The sequence below is a fragment of the Syngnathoides biaculeatus genome, chromosome 10 (assembly GCF_019802595.1).
Source record: "Syngnathoides biaculeatus isolate LvHL_M chromosome 10, ASM1980259v1, whole genome shotgun sequence".
In the NCBI taxonomy this organism is placed as follows: domain Eukaryota; kingdom Metazoa; phylum Chordata; class Actinopteri; order Syngnathiformes; family Syngnathidae; genus Syngnathoides; species Syngnathoides biaculeatus.
The window spans coordinates 20,895,708-20,914,673 of record NC_084649.1 but is presented as its reverse complement, the minus strand read 5'-3'; the positions used below and the strand labels follow the sequence as shown (position 1 = coordinate 20,914,673).

General features: G+C 41.3%; 1 protein-coding gene across 5 annotated transcripts in view; it reads right to left on the bottom strand.

Moving 5' to 3' along the window:
- mtss1 (MTSS I-BAR domain containing 1) overlaps positions 1-15,693 on the bottom strand; it is a 48,944-nt gene extending 33,251 nt beyond the window's left edge. For 3 of the 5 annotated variants that reach the window (XM_061832097.1, XM_061832099.1, XM_061832098.1), the window contains exon 1: positions 14,959-15,692. In XM_061832097.1, the coding sequence (XP_061688081.1) occupies positions 14,959-15,030 (72 nt within the window). In that variant the 5' untranslated portion in view covers positions 15,031-15,692. Of the gene's footprint in view, positions 1-14,958 lie in introns of all 5 variants that reach the window. The other 2 variants (XM_061832100.1, XM_061832101.1) reach the window with 2 other exon arrangements.
- Positions 15,694-18,966: the final 3,273 nt, after the last annotated feature.

Sequence of the window (18,966 nt, the reverse complement as noted above, 5' to 3'; positions counted from 1 at the left end):
AAACCAGTTTTGACTGATGATGTAATCCAAGGCTGCTTCGCACTGCGGGCGCCGAGCGCAGCAGCTGCTCAGCCAGAATTCGACTCTCTGCGACCCGTCTGACCTCTGCTGATGCTGACGCTCAGCCGGCAAGAAGATAAAACATCTTTAACCCTTTCACGCTGTGACGTTAGCCTCTGAGCTGGGAGCCCGCTAAAGCCTTTCACCTGATACGCTGATTCACTGCCTGCCAGAACAGTGGAGTCAAATCTTCTGCCACATTGAATTAGGCTTTAAACGATCAGGATTTTTCGGGCCGATCACCGATCAGTGAGTTTAAAAAACGGAGCAAGGAGTCTGCTTAATTGACTTAATTGCTCAAAAAATATTGGCAATAAATCTATCTTTGTTTAGCTATTTATGCCAGCGAGGCATAGTGACAGACAACAAATAATAGTCTTCAGTAAGCAATTAATGTATCGACTTTTTGTGAAATTTTGTTTGTTGCTGTTCTATGAGATGACTCAAATGTTAAGTCTATGCCTTGGTTCCATAAAGGTTGGAAATGACTACTCTCATCAGATCAGTGTTCAACAGAACGGCAGCAAACCACCAGGAGCGGGAGCGCTAGCTTGCTAGCCTACGTAATCTTTTGTTGCTTGCTTTCGAGATGGATCGCATTAAAAGTAAGTCAATATACCGCAAACAAGCCTTACATGAAGGTCCTCTCTTCTCCTGAGCACTGTTGACCACCAATAACCCCTTGCCGTCTCACTTTCTTCTGATAATAAATGTCAATGTGATGTAAATATCTTTTGCGCAGTCGATCAAAGACGTCATTGATTGGATCGGTGAATTAGGACATTAAAACTGATCAACCATTCAGCAAAAAAACCAACAAAATAAATCAGCATAAACTCTACCTATAATCTTTTATCTTAAAATCTATTACACCAACAAATATATTCATGTGTGTCTTTCAACGGGCAGACGCGGAAAAGTGTCTCGCTGAGCTTGTCTGTGAAATTCAAGCTGCTACATAACTTATAAACACACCATCAGAAGGCAGATTTAAAACTCTTTGGATGAGATCGGGAAAGTTTTTGAGGGGAAAAAAAAATCTCAATGTTATCTTTATGATGAGGGAGAGAACAACCCTCTTCTCAGTCTCCACTCCCGGCAATACAGAAAGAGTTAAAACATCCATGGAGCAATGCCGACTTTACCGGGTTTATGCAGAGTTTCTGCCAAACTGTAATCGCCTGAGCTTTTCATACAGAGTCTCATGAAAAGGGGCATTACTGTGTCCGCTTTCACGCAAGAGAACAGGATGGGCGATCCCCGCCAACATATAAAAATACTCTGACAGTGATGCCTGCTTTCAACACGATCAGGCTTGAGAAGGGAGTGTTTAACTTTACACCCCGGTCACTGCTATCTGCTCCTCAAATTCACACAGCTCTCATTGTGCCTCTGATATGAAGCAATCTATGAGAATTTGAGAAACTTCCAATATCTGGCCATTTAGCAAGCCCATTCATCAACGTGGTTAAACATTGCACAAATCATGTAATTCACCAACAGACTGCGAGGCCTCAACAAGCTGATACTATTGCACTATAATTTTGGACATTAAATTACAGTGCCAACCATCACGGCCCTCGACCCAATTTAGCACTAGATTTGGTTGTGGACAGAGTTCATTAGACACCCAGTTAACGCCCCTTAACAGGATCATTGACCTTGCAACTTTTCGCCTAAACTTCACATTCTACCACAGTTCCTCACGACCGCCGGGAATGTAACAGTCCTTTGCAAACGGTGCAGTCGTGGGCAAGGCCCTGTCCAGGCCTGCTATGTAAAAACCAAGTTTGATGGTGTGGTCCAGACTTTGGACCATGCCAACGACAGCTGGGCCAACTCGGCAAACTGTAGTTATGCACCCAGCAAGAAGAGTAAACAGGAGATGATGGGGAAGCTGTACTAACTGCTACGCTATCTTGAAATGTAGAAACGCGGAACAAAAGGGTTTAGGTGGGGCTGTATATTTTTAGCAGAAGCTGAGCTGAAACCACGTTACAGAGGAGATAACCAATGAACAGCAAATTAATAAATGCCTGAAGAAAAATATACAACAGTCACACATGTCGGGAATGAAGCCGTACGCTACCCGATATGTTAGCCGGGAGGAGGAACCCAAGGTCAAAAGCATATTAAAATATCAAATACTTTTCACATCGGAATTGTTTGTTTGCATCACCGGTGCTGAATTTTCATTTTGAGTCTTTAGGTCTGTGCAATATATGTTCTAAAATGACTAAAACTGCTTTTTGTTGTCTGTCTTTCTTAATTTTGCTTTCCGGAAATAGTTTCATAAACTAGTCGTCGATTAATCGATCATTCGTTTCACGTCGACTGTGATTATAAGTTTTACACTTACATTTATATTGCGATTAATGCCATTGCCCTGAAAGGATTCAATTCCTACCGGGATCTAAATTTTAGGCCATATCACCCCACCCCTACCACCATTTTCTATGAAATGGGAATGATGCTAACGTGGTCATGCAGTCAGAGTGGTTCTCTAAGCTCCTTTCACACCCAGTGAGTGACACGACGACAACTTCCTTGTGGTGGACATCGGCCAAAACTATCCTGAGCAATATGAACAGTACATAAATGATTCTGAAATCAGACAAATTTCGATGCCGTCTCGCACGAGCTAAGCTATAAACCCTTCTGCGTGCAAATGGGATACTAAGAGCTGTTATCCAATCAGCCCAGAGCGGGTTTACTACTAATGACCTCAGTCAGGGTGTGTAGTCAGTCACCTGCCGCCGGGCACCAATCCGACCTCCTTAATCTCTATTTAGTCTAGTGACCGACAGAAGGGGAGAGAAGAGAGACTCGATGAGATCCAAAGTGACTGGCTTAAAAAAGATCTTTATTCGCCAGTCCGTGGTCTACCTGGAGTGCTACAGGAGTACGTTGTTCTGAATGACTGGAGGCTCAGTGACAATTATTTCCACTGAGCTCCGTGGAGAGTTCCAGCTGTTAAGAGAAGAGGAACCCTACACTAAATTTAGAAGAAACTCCAGTCTTGTTGTTTCTGACACCGCGTCGGAAAAATTCCTGAAGGCCGGGCAGTCTTCGAGCATTTTGAGCGAGGGAAGATGGGGGATGGCCAGGGAGAGTGAGAAGCATCTCGGATCTGATCCACGGCAGAAGGCTCAGCATAAATCCGCCTGAGCCTTTTTACGCAGAACTCGGCAAAGCAAGATCCTATCGCCAAATGCATTGACTTTCATGAGAAATAACATCGGCGTCAGGTGTGATGTATAAAATATTTGTCAGACTACAATTGCTTTCGACATGATAGTGTTACAAGTTCACAGTCTTGGCAATGCGGAACACTTACAAAAGAGGCAGCATCCTAGCTGCCCGTGGTACTAACTTGAAGGCGGAAAACTAGTCGTCTTGATATTGTACCCTATCACGTATCAGTCCCGTTTACACAGAACAGCGGAGGGTGGGGGGGGGGAATTATGACTTTTTGAGGCACATTTAATTTTCTTCATCCAACGTATAAAGTAAATCAGAGACGTAAGCAAAAAAAAAATAGGAACACCGTGGAAAAAAACCCACTGACATTCATTTTTAGCCCTGCAGTGAGTCAGCTTCAGTAACACCACATTTCTTAATTGTGGAGTGTAGATAATTTTGCAATCAAAAGCTCGTTTTCTCTGCTTTTTTGTCACAAAATGGTGACAAAAATATATATATTCTGTGCTGATTATTGAAAATAGAAAAAAACAGTGGTGAAAGAAGGACACTTCTGTCTTATTTAGGTAGGTTCGGTTCTTATGTTGTGACAGAACATAAAATTCTGTGGGTCTTGAAAGATGAGTCAAAATGCTCTAAAACAGCTTGCAACAACTCTGCTTTGAAGAAGGCATGGCAGTGAATGAGTTAACAAGGGCGAAAAGGATATGGAAGTAAATATGTGCCACCAGGATTTGAATTTGAAATGCCACAGAAAACAGGATTTGAATTGTAAAGTTAAGTATTTCAGTGTAACTTTTCAATGTTAACAATTCAACAGGGTACAATTCGCTGTATAAAATTCCCCGTCTGTACCACCAGGCAGGGTTACTTCAGGTCAGAACCGAACAGCCAGCCAATCCAGTTACGCTTTCTTAGTATGTGACGTCACGTGACTGAGAAAGCGTAACTGCGATTGGCTGGCTGTTCGGTTCTGACCTGAAGTAAACCTGCCCGGTGGCACAGACGGTGAATTTCAGACAGCGAATTGTCGCCGGTTGAATTGTTAACATTGAAAAGTTACACTGAAATACAACTACTGAAAATGTCATCACTTTACATTTCAAATTCAAATCCTGTTTTCTCTGGCATTTCAAATTAAATTCCTGGTGGCACATATTTACTTCCATAAAAGGAGAGCAAACCTTTAGGTGATTAGGTTGAGAAGGGAAGCGGTTTACAGTGTGTTCTGGTCTTTTCCAATCACACTTTGAAGAAGTGGAAGAGTTCAGGGGAAAATTTTTGGTTGCTTTTATACGGAAAGACCCTTGCGCTCAGTTGAGCAGTCCGGGTTTTTTTTAATATGTCCCTTGAATGTAAACACAGCCAAATGAGAACTGTACAAGAAAACAGATATTGGGAAACTGGTCTTGCAGTGCAATTCCCACCACAAATGTATATACGCATGGAAGGCTCCATCCGTATCTCTATACACGAAGCATAAATGAGTTTTCAAAGGGTCGGGGTGAGGGAGGGTAAAGCGAGGGCGAGGGATATTGTGGCTGTTCAAACGGCAGGTTGAAAGGGCTTTGTTTGAACGGCGCTGGTTGCGTCAAAGCGAGACAAAAACAGTGAAAGCAGGCAGCCGGGGCGTGCCAGCGTTAGGGTTAACGGTTCGTTCGGAGGAGGTAGCGGAACTCAAGAGGCGCGCTGCAAGATAACGAGCTCCTTATTAAAGCGATTCAGCGACTGCTGCAATCTGGGCTTTGATGTGATCGCGCAGACATCCGGGTTGAGCCGATCATTAGGAAACGCTGAATCGGGACGTCTCTGCGGACCAGTCCTGGTTTCGAGTCGCACGGTTCTCACGTTGGCATCGCCTCGACTATAGCGGTTCTCATTTATGCAGCCAAAAAGAACATGATTTTAATTATATATATATATATATTTCAGAATTCTGATATTTTCATACCCTCATCATTAAACTATTTACTCAATATGCACAACTGTGATCAACTGAAATGTTTACAAGCAAATATTTCATATTGAGGCTACCCCATGTCACCGTTCGTGATATTATGGCATGCACAGTGATTAGCAAGGATTTAATGCTCATTTTTTAAAGGACTTTATTTCCGAAATAGGAACTTTTGGAGACCGTTTGTCTAAATTTGTGTGCAAAATAATTTCTCAGGGCTTTAAGAAGACCCTGTAAACTGGGTTGTACTTTTGAAGCGTCAAAGAACCTTTTGTTGCAAATCTAAATCTGATCATAATCTTCCTAGTCTAAGAACTACAAGTACTCTGAATTTAATGGTCCTCATCACACTAATATCCATCTGTCCATTTTCGTTATCAGCCTGAATTAAAGTGTAATGGTGGACTAGTAATCTGTGTGAACTACTGCAATAACAACGCCCTCAAAAACCCTCAACCATAAACAGGAGTGCTCCAAAAAGGTGTGTATGTGTGTGTGTTAATGAGTCATAAAGCCCCACCCTCCATTGAGCGTCACTCATCCGTCTGGCTACCTGTTGACTCATGTCCAACCCTCCCTCCCCAAGGAGATCATCCTGAATGAGATCATGTGGAATATGTTGTAACACTTATTCCGAACTCTGCAGCTCGAGTTAAAAAAAAAAAAAAAAAAGTCTGGGATTTTCACGAAGACCAAAAAGTAGACTTAACGCCGATTTTATAGGCCTGATCGGATCGGCATTTACTTGTGCATTGTTTATGTGAATCCATTTTATATAGTAGTATTTATACAGTTTTTTTAGTCTTTTCATGTCTATGTAGTACTGTAAATATCAGACGGTCAATAAAGTTATTAAAATAAAAATCATGTTGGTGCAATGGGAGAGACAAGATGGCTGAGACATAGCATAGAGCACGGATCAGACGAGAAAAAATTGCTCTCTCACGATTGCACTATGTAAGAATACTGCAATATAATCTTGCATTTCCATACCACTGCATCCTGTTTTTTACGATCAGTGGGCTTTTATCTGGTCGACTCAAATGCGACTAGATGCAGCCTTTACTGTGGAAAATGAAAATGGGAAAAACATGTGTTGGTGGACACCGGTGCTCAGGACAGAAGAGGATGTTCACGTAAGGCTCGCTTGAGGTATGTTCGTGTACTATTAATACGATACAGCTCGCAAGCACACAGCAAGACGCTATGTAGCCTAGCAAGCTAGGGCTAGCGCTCGTGGTGGTGTGCTGAAGTTCTGTTGAACACATGATCTGACCAGAGCAGTAATTTCCAGCCTTTATGGAGCCATGGTACATATATTACAATTGAAAGATCCCTCAGAACAAAGACAAACAAAAACGTCACAAAAGATAGATACATTAATTGCTGTATGTATTTACTGCCATCTAATAGAACACCATTAACTTGTTCTGTCTGTTGCTATCCCTCACTGGCATAAATAGATGAACAAAGAAACATGATTTTAAATATAGATTTTTAAAAATTAAGCACGCTAGTATATGCAGTAAAACTCATTTAAATAGACTTGCTCCATCTTGTGATTAGATGAGTGATCGGTTATAGGTTTTTTTTTGTTTTGTTTTTTTAAACTCGCTGACAGCTGATCGGCCCCAACAATCTTGATCGTGTAAAGCAGAAGAGTCAAACTCAAGGCCCGGGGGCCAGATCCGGCCCACCACATGATTTTATGTGGCCCGCGAAGGCAAATCATGTATATAAACTTCCATGATTTTTGTGATAATCTGTAACAGAATTTCAAATGGTCATATCATAAATCGTAATGTTGAGGTATTGCAAGCGTTTTTACGTCACCAAACAACAATACAGTGGTACCTCGGTTTTCCAACGTCTCTGTTTTTGAACAAATCGGTTTTCAAACGAAAATTGAGATTTTTTTTTTTTTGCTTTGGTTTTCGAACGAAAATCGGTATTCGAACGCCCTGACCAGCTGTTCCATGACGATTTCAAGCAAAATTTCAAAGACATTGCTATTAGCCACTTCAGGAAGGTGTTCAAAAGACGGCAGAAACAGTCTACTTTAGATTGCTTCTTTGTTAAAAAGGGGCGAATCACCCTCACCGAAGACATTTGAAACAGTTGTTCTGCATTGCTTTTTTCTTTTGTTTCATTAACCCTACTTCTAGTTGCAAGTTGTTGGTTTTTTTTTGTCCATGTTATGTACTTGTTTAAAGTTATTCTGCACTTTTGTTAATACAAAAAAGGTTTACAAGGCCGGGGGCCGAGTTGCTACAGATACGGCAATGCACTCCCAGCCTAGCGTACTCTACTGCTAAAGCATACAGTTTAAGCAAAATAAATAAATAAATACATTATATATATATCTTAAAAGATTTGATTATATAAATGTAAACTATACATGTATTCATAATATGCAGTTTATTATCAGGAAAAGCTAAAATTAAAAAAAAGCTTTACATTATTTCATTTCCCATTGGTTGTAATGGGAAAACACACTTCGGTTTTCGAACCGGCCCACTGGAACGGATTGTGTTCGAGAACCGAGGCACCACTGTAGTCGAAAAAAACCGCTACCCTTGATTTCTGATTCCAAAAGTAATTCATAAATTCCACCTGTCAATATGATGAGGCGATAAACGATTTTTATGGTTCCACAGTCATGACGCCCCTCTGAGGGAAACCCGAACTACAATGTGGCCTGCGACGAAAATGAGTTTGACCCCCCCCCCCCCCTTGTGTAAAGCCTACTGAAAAGGTTTCATTGGACTAGCATTGCATTGACTGAGCTGACAGTGTAAGAAACGTGCCTGTTTGGGATTTGTGTCGATTAGAACCACTAACTTCTCTTTTGATGAAGATGAAAGACCTGACGCATAAATCTGCGCAAGTGTCTGTGGTTGAATCAAACAAGATAATAAACGCATGTTATACAGCTGCATTAATATGACTTTTTATCTTCCCTCTCCCTTGGCAGAGAGTCTCGGACAGACTTCAAATCAACTGCTAGACCACCCAAAAAAGTAGCAGTAACAAGGTTCTTGTTTACAACAGAGGTCCGTATATATAGTATGGCGGTGGGGTAACCACAATTTGAACAAAATCCATCACTAACTCAGTAGTAAATTCATAATTACAGCAAATATCTGCGCAAAAAACAACCAAAATTGAAAGTTTCTACTGTTCGTGTACACCAGTCGAATTAGCAACTGCATTGTCCATTTAAGCCACAACTGAGTGCTGTATCGTTTTTACACCTTCATGTTAACAGCGGCGTAGTACAAAAAGTTTTGCAGACGGTGAGAAGGATGTCGCGTCGACATTCCAAAAAACAACAACTAAAAAAGTTCTTGTGTACAAGTAGGCAGTTGTACGACTTTCTTAACTCCCACATAGACACGCACAAGGTTTCAATTTCAGTTGCCAGCCAGGCAGGAGGAGGAGGAGCGAAAAGGGGAGGTCTGCTGTTGTCAGGAGCGACATTTTTCCTTTCAAGTAAACAGCTAACAAGCAGAAAAGCACTAATTGAATCCTCGTGAAGCGCCGGAATGACACGGCGGGGAGGAGAAGAAGTGGATGCGGCACACAGACTGGGAAGACGGGGGGGTCAGAGGACAGGAGAACGAGGGACGAATGACGGACAGAGGAAACGGAACGGGTCATCACTGACGTGGCCCGACAGCTGACGGCTCGTCCGAGGGTGCGACCAGGAGATAACGAGCCCTTAACGCAAATGCCGAGGACGCCGCGAGCTTGAAGATAATCTATTTTCACCACAAATGCCACCGTGATAAACTTCCGTGTTCCGCACTACACGTCGTTCAGGCTTGACTTGCAAACAAATAAAGTTGATATGAGCACTGGATGGCAACAGTAAACAACTCGCGCCACATCACATCAAAGAGCTGTTTAGCAGATTATTATTATTATTTTTAAAGAGGCTTCAAGGTGTTTTATGCCACGCCAACACAAAGTTTACGGTTCAACGTCAAACAAACAATATTCCCAGGCATACATTCTTTATCCTTTGTGGAAAATAGTCATATTGCAGCTAGACGTGCAAAAATTAACCAATTAATCAACAATCATCGATTACCCATATTAGATGGATCGTTAGCATCCCTGCTTAATTTAAAATCTTAATGTTCAAAAACTCGTATTTCATCATCTCACATGTAAATATTCTCTGACGTCTATGTGCCGCAGAGAAAGCAAACTGATCACCTTTGTGAGTGATTAATATAAGACATTTGAAAAAATCAGCGTTAACTTAAAAAAAAAAAAAAACATTTTTGCTAATTATAACGCGACAAGCCGAAAGGAAAAGAAGAAGATGGAGCGTCTTACGGACCAGTCACTGAAGCATAACAAGTTCGAGCATTTTTGGCACTCTCAATTTGAAATAATATCCTGCTTTTAAATAAAGACAATGAAATAATTTTTTTAACGATAGATAGATAGATAGATAGATAGATAGATGGATAGATAGATAGATAGATAGATAGATAGATAGATAGATAGATAGATAGATAGATAGATAGATAGATAGATAGATAGATAGATAGATAGATAGATAGATAGATAGATAATTGCATATTACTGAAATAGTTGTGAAACTTCGAGTGCAATTCTATGGATGGTACAGCCCCCGGGTGGCCAAAGTGTGCATCGCAGAAGGAGCGGCACAATGCCAATTTAATTGAAGCAAAAAAGTAGCACAAATTCCATTCTTCACATTCTATTTAATTGTGTCAGCACTGTATGATTCTATAATGAACAACAACATACCATCCAATCTAATTACATTTTTTTTTATTGCAGTCCCACAATTTCAAAAGTTTTGTTCTAGGCTTGTTGAAGTGACACTGGTGTGTGGTTTTGGAGAAAAGTTGTAATCTTATGCGGGAGGAGAAGGACGCTAATAACGCACAAAGACCACACAATTGTCATCTTTCATTCGTATGGGTTAGCGTCATGGTTCCCGTTCACGTTCATTAGCAAACAATAATTAGCATAATGACCCCGACGGGCTCGGGCCTGTTCGTGACCGAGCGAGAGCGATCGGGTCGCGTCTGCCTCCGAGGAGAGATTTGCTGCGACAGAAACGCAGATTAATTAGATATGACTTTGCGCGCATGCCAACGAGGCAGAAGGGGCGGTGGGGGGGACGCGCCCTGGTTGGGGTGCTGCCATACCGACCAAATCATGGCGGTCGGAATAACATGAAAACACACACAAAGGCTTTCACTTTGTCACACACTCTTGAAAAAAAAAAAAAAATCATACACCAGCTCACTCATTGAAACACTCAATGGATAATCTCTCTCACACACCTCTCCGCAGTTATCTTTCTGGGACACGTGAGTCATGTGTCGCCCTACAAGTTCCATCAGGTAACCAACAAATTGTTTTCTGTCAAGAGTGAAACCTGAAGCTGCTCGTTTCCTCTCCTCTGGTTGCCGCTCTCTCCAACCGTCAGGAGATCAAGCGAGAACTGTAGCAAACGGGCGCCGCGGAAAATAAACTGGAGGGTGCCGCGAAAAAACGTGAGTCATTGACGTGGCCGTTGTGCGCACGAACCTCGTCAGATTTCTCAAAACAAGAAATTTTATCTGTCATTATCGTGTCGCAATCGCGACGGTAAAAGCCTCAATCGAGAGGTGTCGTATCGCATTCCACGTCGTACGTGTCAGACCTGCGCCGGCCTATTTTGGAAAAAAAAAAAAAAAAAAAAAAAAAAAAAAAACCTGCCACACCCCAAAGCCACTTCTGGACAATCAAAAGCGTTGGCGCACGTGTGCAAATTTCAGTTCCTCGTGTAAAACATTAATCCCAAATTATCATGCATTGCCTGCATTCGTAAGCACGACTTTTAAAGAAATGTACAAATGGGATACACGGCTACCCGGAATAAGAATACAAAAAAAGTGATTCAACGAGATTCAAGTTGAATGTTATTACTGCCAAAAATCGAACAAATAAATGGAACACTTAAACAATACATCCTAGATGACAAAGAATGAGCTACTCCGGTTGAAAATATGCATTCATGAAATTGTGGAACAAGTTGAAAATGAAAAAAAAAAAAAAAAAAACGATCATGAAAATCTGAATCTTCATCCCATTGACGTCTGGATTCAGAAAGAGACTCAAAATCAAAAAGGAAAAAAATCAGACGGCAGGCTGAAATCCCTCCAGACGAGTGTAAAAGACTTAAAAGTCTGGGAATGCTGGGAGACGTGGCAAAACTTGAAAGAGTGCGCATCGGCGTGCATATGGAAGTAAACAATTGCCACCAGGACTTGAATTTGAAATGCCGCAGAAAACAGAATTTGAATTTGAAATGCCACAGAAAATAGGATTTGAATTGTAAAGTTAAGTATTTCAGTGTAACTTTTCAATGTTAACAATTCAACCGGCTACAATTCGCTGTCTGAAATTCGCCGTCTGTGCCACCAGGCAGGGTTACTTCAGGTCAGAACCGAACAGCCAGCCAATCCAGTTACACTTTCTTAGTATGTGATGTCATGTGACTAGGAAAGCGTAACTGGGATTGGCTGTCTGTTCGGTTCTGACCTGAAGTAACCCTGCCTGGTGGCAGAGACTGTGAATTTCAGACAGCAAATTGTAGCCGGTTGAATTACAGACAGTGAATTGTAGCTACTATTAAAAATGTGATCACTTTACAGCCATCCATTTTCTTTGCCGCTTATCCTCACGAGGGTCACGGGGGTTGCCGGAGCCTATCCCAGCTGCCTGGTCTGATTTTAGACAGCGAATTGTAGCCGGTCGAATTTCAGACAGTAAATTGTAGCCAGTTGAGTTGTTAACAGTGAAAAGTTACACTGAAATACAACTATTGAAAATATCATCACTTTACATTTCAAATTCAAATCCTGGTGGCACTTATTTACTTCCCTACATGCAGTCCGAATGAGACACTCTGATATCCCTAAAGAGTTACACGGTCAGGTGTTTATTCTTTTCGGCAGGACCGACGCTAACTAAAACGAGTTAAAATATTGGGTTTGCTTGATTTTTTAAATCTCAGGGGAAAAATATATATATTTTTTTTAATTTGGAGGTGGAAAAAAGACTGAAGAAGAGTTTGTATTTTTCAGAAAACAAAAATGAAGGACAAATTTCCAGTAACATTTAAAGATTTCTTTTTTAATAAATTAAGATGTATAAATGAGAGAAAAAAAATTTTATTCCACGTTTGAGATTGAACATTTTTGGAATGATAAAGTTGTATTTTTTCAAAAAAATTTTTGGGAGAGAAATGACATCAGGCTAAGTGGGAGAGAGGGTGCTTCGATGGAGGTCACCATCTTTTAAAAGTTATTTTTGGGAGGTAAAGTAAAAAGTATAAAGTAAAAAAATAATTTCTGCCAAACGTGACTGAAGTTGTACGTGACTTGAGCAACAAAACTTTTTAATTAGGCTAACTATTTGAGGAAACGAAATTATGAAAATGCAGAACGTTCATGGTATCACTTCCACATTTTCTATTTGTTCCCTTTCAAATTGTTTCATGTGCAAATAAACATTTTTTTTTTTTTTTTTTAAAGATGCGCTCGGCTACCCACACAGATGAAGCGGTCGACGGGTGCAGCTAACAAAAAAAAAACGACACAGCTGGCAAAAAAAGGTGCCTTATTACCCCCCCACAATGCCCCCCCCCCCATTTTGACGTGTCCCAAATCCAGTTGGAAAACTCAATACAACCACGACCGATGCCTGAAAGCGTGTCAAATACGGAGTTTGAGATCATGTCTCACAAAAATGAAGAACCTTCTCAATTTGTGTGACATCGGTCGACCTCTCCGGACTTCATTTCATCCAGCGTCAGAGGATTAACTTTTTACAACTTTTTTTTTTTTTTGGGGGGGGGGGGCGCGGACGATATCTCTGACAAGCACGCGATGTAAAGCCATTTGAGCATCGCTATCCTTGATATCCATCTTAGAGTCTGTGTACTAGTACCCTTTTTGTCCTCACTAGTAGGAAAATCCAACACTAGTAAATATGAGTTAATCCCCATTGTGGATCAATATTTTATATTTACTTGAACGGCGGTGTCCTACTTAGAGCTACGATGACTGAATAAATCAATGTGAATCTGAATCAATTTTAGAATCAAGTATTGGCACAATGGACCTTTCCGACCTGTCAATCACTCGTCTAATAATAGCCAATCAGATAGCCGCATTGTCTTAACACGCCCCTCTCGCCGTATTGTTCCACAAGCAATGCTGGTGGTCAGTAGCGTGCGCTTGGAAAAGTTCATGTTACGAAGAAAATGGTCGTCGGGGAACGTGCAATTCTGATGAAACATATCCTGCTAGGTTACAAGCGGCCCGCTTGATTCATTTTCCAAAGCCTAAAACAGAGTTGACGAAGTGTCTACGATGGATTAAAGCTCACGGAAGACCGCACTTACAACTAAATGTGAACAAGCGCAGTACGATTCCACTATTTTATCCCGTTGGATTACAATATGAAGTTTGTGAGGCGTCAAACTTTTTCCAACATTTCGCTGTAACTCTGACATTGCGTCCCTGCTCTGTCCAAAATCTTAATTCCGTGTACATTTCCTTGCGTGAAATAGTTGACACCTCTCTGTAGAACTCTCTTGGACAAGTCTGACGCATTTGGCAAAAAACATACCCCAGTATTATCTGGAATACGCGACAGGGAATCCAGTTGAAACCTGTTATGTTCTGTCACCATTTTGGAAGCTTGTGGGAGATGACTAAGGGGGCGGAGCTTAAAATCACCATGGGAAAAGCCCATTACGCTGTTGATTTCTTGTCAACGTGTGACTGAAGTTGTACGTGACTTGTCATGAAAATATTAATTAGCCTAACGATTTGAGGAAACAAAATCTCATGTAAACGCAGGGCATTCGTGGTATCATTTCCACATTTTGAAAAAAATAAATAAATGAAGATGCTTGCAACACAGATGAGGCGGTCGAGAGGTCAAATCCTTGATATGCATCTTGAAGTCCGTGTACGTCCCCCGTTGTGGAACAATATTTTACATTTATATTGATATATTTATATTTACTTGAATGGCTGTGTCCTACTCTTAGCTCCAACGACAATCATTTTCGAATCGAGCATTGTCACATTGTCACAATTACGCTGTTGATAAAATCGGAGGAATTTTGATTAGGAATTAGAAAAACAAATGCACATGAGAGATCCAGGGAATATTTTTACACTGTAGTGCCGCTGACTTTGACTTCTAAAGGTGGGGCCTGGCCTGGTGAGTGACGTGGGTGTCGCTGCTCCTTCAGAAGTGAGTTGAAGTCACGTCCACCAAACCGGCTCGTTTCTCGAGTTTATGCTCACCCGTCATATCAAAAAAACGACAGCTCATATCTGAATACCGCTGTATAGTACCGTAAAGTATATCTATCACTGAGTCAGAAACTTCATAAAATGGCAAAAAGAAAAGTCGTCATTTTTGCTTTTTCCTGTTGGGATGCAGCAGATATTTTGATGCCAGTTAAGAATGTTAAAATATGACTGAAGTCTTTGCTATGTGCAGTTAAATACCATTTTAAATATATTTTTAAATTTTTCCAGTTACTTCCCTGTATTCAGCATGTAACCACGAGCAGAGTAAATATTATCCTCATCAAAAATGAAAGAAGCTTCTTTTCCCTAAAGTTGTGATTATGAATGAAAAATGCACAAAATATGATTTACTTGTGATTCAAACAAAACTTTTACCTTCATGTCGTTCATGATGAGCTGGAAAAGACCTCCCAAGGCGCTGCATTCCTTCTCTATGCCCGCATCCATTTTCCACACAGAAAAACAAATTTAAAAAAATGAACAAAACAAAAAAAAAGCAAAAAAAACTGTTTTGAAATACTCCGAGTGGGAGAATCTATGGAGGCCTTTTTTAAGGGGTTATGCTACAATAGCCGAAGAGCAAAGTCCAGTTTTTGACAAATTACAGGCCCAAAAAGTGCAGTCGAAAAAAAAAAAAACACGCACACGGAGAAGTTGTCAGCCGATGCTCGCCGCCGGCCAAGGGGATACACGTCCCGAAAAACAGCACATTTTGCCCGGATTGAGGCCGCGAGCGTGGACGACGGTGAAAAGTTGGGAGACTCGCGGCCAGCTAGCCGCGGCTAGGTGGCTAACTCCGCTAGCAACCTGCAAATAAGAGAACTGCGGACGGGGATCGCGACTCGAATTCTTCGGCTCTTTCCCTCGGCGGCCCGTCCTTTTCCTTCTCGTTTTTTTTTTTTTTATAAACAACCACCGGCCGTCATAGTTTCCCGTGCGGCACGTTGATTTTGCCTTGTGACGAGTTTCAGACGCCGTTTTCCTTCCCACTATCAGCAATGGACGAGGAACCGCCGACGTCCTGAACTCAAGTGAGAGTGTGTGAAATGTGTGCGCCGTGTAAAAGTTCGGTGTGTGCGTGTTGGTGTTTTTCCTGAAGCTGTCAAACTACCCGCTCCACAACCACTTCACATCCGGTAAACCGTTTCTAAATAAAACCACATTCATTTGTAGCGCCGTCAGTTTTTAAATTACACTCGTCCGCGTGACAGCATTTCAGTTGTGTGTCTGTGTGTGCGTGTGGTGTGAGGGGTAAATCCTGAAGTGTGTCCCTGACGGGTTCGCCGCTTCTGTTTTGACGCTAAGGAATCCTTTTATTTTGAAGTTGATATAGCGTCGAGTGTTGGTTGATTCCAAATAACTTGACGTTGCGTGGGAAGGTGTTTGTTGTGGGCCGAGGGAGGGGGTCGTCCCGGGGAGCCTGGGGGGGGGGGGGGTGGCAGGGTGAAACCTGATTAATCAGTCGATCGAGTTATTTGCTAGACACAATTTCATTTGAGTCAAGTCCATATTAACCGAGTGCCGTTTGACATAACCCAACAGAATAGAATATAATTTTATTGTCCAATATTCAGTATGTCAGGATGCCCACGAGAGTGGACAGGTTGTGTGTGTGTGTTTTGCTGACTCACCGCCTGGCAACAAACTGACTCATGCCTGGCGTCGCCATGGCAACCGGCGGGGATGTGCTGAATCATTGAGGGTAGTTAAATCCCAGTCTGGTTTCCACGGAAACAGCAATAATGGGATTTTTGGGAGGGTTTGTTCGTTATTTTTTCCTCTGGTATTTCTTTCTCCTCACATCCACGAATTAACGACAAATACTGTAGTTCAGTGCGGCACGGTGGAGCAGATGGTAAAACGTTGGCCTCGCAGTTCTGAGGTCCCGGATTCGATCCCGGACCGCCTGTGTGGAGTTTGCATGATCTCCTCGTACCTGCGTGCGTTTCCTCCGGTTTCCTTCCGCATCCCAAAAAACATGCAACGTTAATTGGACACTCTAAATTGCCCCGAGGTGTGATTGTGACTGCGGCTGTTTGTCTCGATGTGCCCTGCGATTGGCTGGCGACCAGTTCAGGGTGTACCCCGCCTCCTGCCCGTTGACAGCCCGGATAGGCTCCGGGATAAGCAGTAAAAGAAAATGGATGGCTGTAAAGTAGTTCAGTTGTATTCACGGTCAATCATTTGCATGAAAACTTGAACTATTTGCTTCCAAACATTTATTTTAGTAGCAAATTTTATGCCTGATACTTTTGAATGGAATCATTATTCAAATCTTTTTTTTTTTTTTCTTGTTCTCAAATATTTTTGGGGCGGCGCTCGCTTGTGTACAAAGTTTGAGAAGCACTGAAGTGACTTCTTTAATCTATTGCAACACTGACACCTGGTGGCTAGAAACAGTAACTGCGAGGAAGCGCAATACTCCCATACAAGTGTCCATCTTTCCATTCATTTTCTTAGCCGCTTCTCCTCACAAGGGTCGCGGGGAGCGCTGGAGCCTATCCCAGCTGTCAAAGGGGGGGGGAGGCGGGGTACACCCTGAACTGGTTCCCAGCCAATCGCAGGGCACATCGAGACTAACGCTCACAATCACACCTATGGGCAATTTAAAGTGTCCAATTAATGTTGCATCTTTTTGGGACGTGGGAGGAAACCGACAGTCATTTCCATTTATTTTTCCTCATATAAAGCTGTTTAAAGCAAAGCTAGCAAATTATTCAATGACATAAGATAATACGGACACAAACGCAGGGAAATATGTTTGCGCAAGTGCGTTTAATAGACAATTTGATTGGATATGAACACGTTTATAATCAGTACAAAGATTTGGAAGTAGACAATCTACAGCACCTGTCAATGTGTTCTGCTTTCCATTGCATGAGAGCGGAAGGCACCACTGGCTTGTCCACAACGAGTCAATCAAGTAAATGTCTGATTTCACAAAAATGAATCACAACAATCAATGAGATGAGATTATTGGCCCAAACCCAAGACTAATGCCACAAATTTGGATTTTTCGCTGTCACTAATAATTGATGAAAGTCAATAATGTTCACACGGGACCGAAAACGTCACGGGAGGACTCACCTAAAAAAAAAAAAAAAACTCCTGTATCTTTATTCCCCAAATTCTGAAATAGAAATTTGCGAATAATCTGAGTGAAATGTGAGCCTGACGAAGACCACAAGGTGTTTTAAAAATTTTCATTTTTAAACGTGAAAATGCTTCAAAAATGTTTTTTTTTTTAAATACACATAAACCTTTACAGGGCACTCTGTTAAGCACTTAAACAGCACTTACTTTTGAGGAATTTAGCAACAATTAAAAAAAAAAGTTCCATCTTTTTCAAACTATTTAACAGGTAACATTTTAAACAAATATACAATTATTGTATTTTTACATAATTAAAAAAAATCTGTTATCATTGCCTTCGTATGCTGATTGGTTGAGAGCTTTGTGTGTGTGTGTGTGTCATCTATTTTAAGATGAAGTCCTTTTTGACATACAGTAAATATGCTCCCTTAGGCTCTACAGCACAGGTGTCAAACTCAAGGCCCAGGGGCCAGATCTGGTCCACCGCACGATATTATGTGGCCCATGAAGGCAAATCATGTCAACTTCCATGTTTCTTGTTCCAATCTGTACCAAAATTTTGAATTGCATTACTATAAATGATAACATTGAGGTATTGCAAGTGTTTTTATGCTACCAAACATCAACAAAAGCTAAAAAAAAAAATACCTTTGATTTCTGATTCCAAAAGTAATTCATATATTTCACATCAATATGATGAGGCGATCAACGATTTTTATGGTTCCAGTCATAACGGGCCTCTGAGGGAAACCAGAACTACAACGTGGCCCGCGTGAAAAATGAGAATGACACCCCTGCTGTACAGTATCGCTACTGTACTGGTAAACAGAAATAAAATGAATTCCAGGAAGGTCAAAAATTAGTTTTGAAGAAGGATGCAAGCAAGAAAGACGGAAAAATTTTCCGTGAACGAAGGATAGATGCATGAATGAAAGCAAAAGGCAACAAATAAAAGCAACTTTGAGAGGAAGAAAAGAGTCAGGAAGAAATAGTCCTGAAAATGTCACTATAAAAATACAGTATGATTTCCCAATGTATCACAACACTGTACATTAGAGTTGATATATTACAGTATGAAAATGAATCCATGGTGATAACGCGAAAACAGTAACGAGTCATGACAGTATCACATCGTGGCTTTGGTCTTGTGATGAATTGTCTTTTCCACAAAACACGTTAAGATTAAACACGTATAGATATATATATTAAACTTTGGGATGTTTCAGATTTGAGTCCCACAAATTGTTTTGGTCAATGTGACCGGAACGTAGTCACGTGACACCCATATAA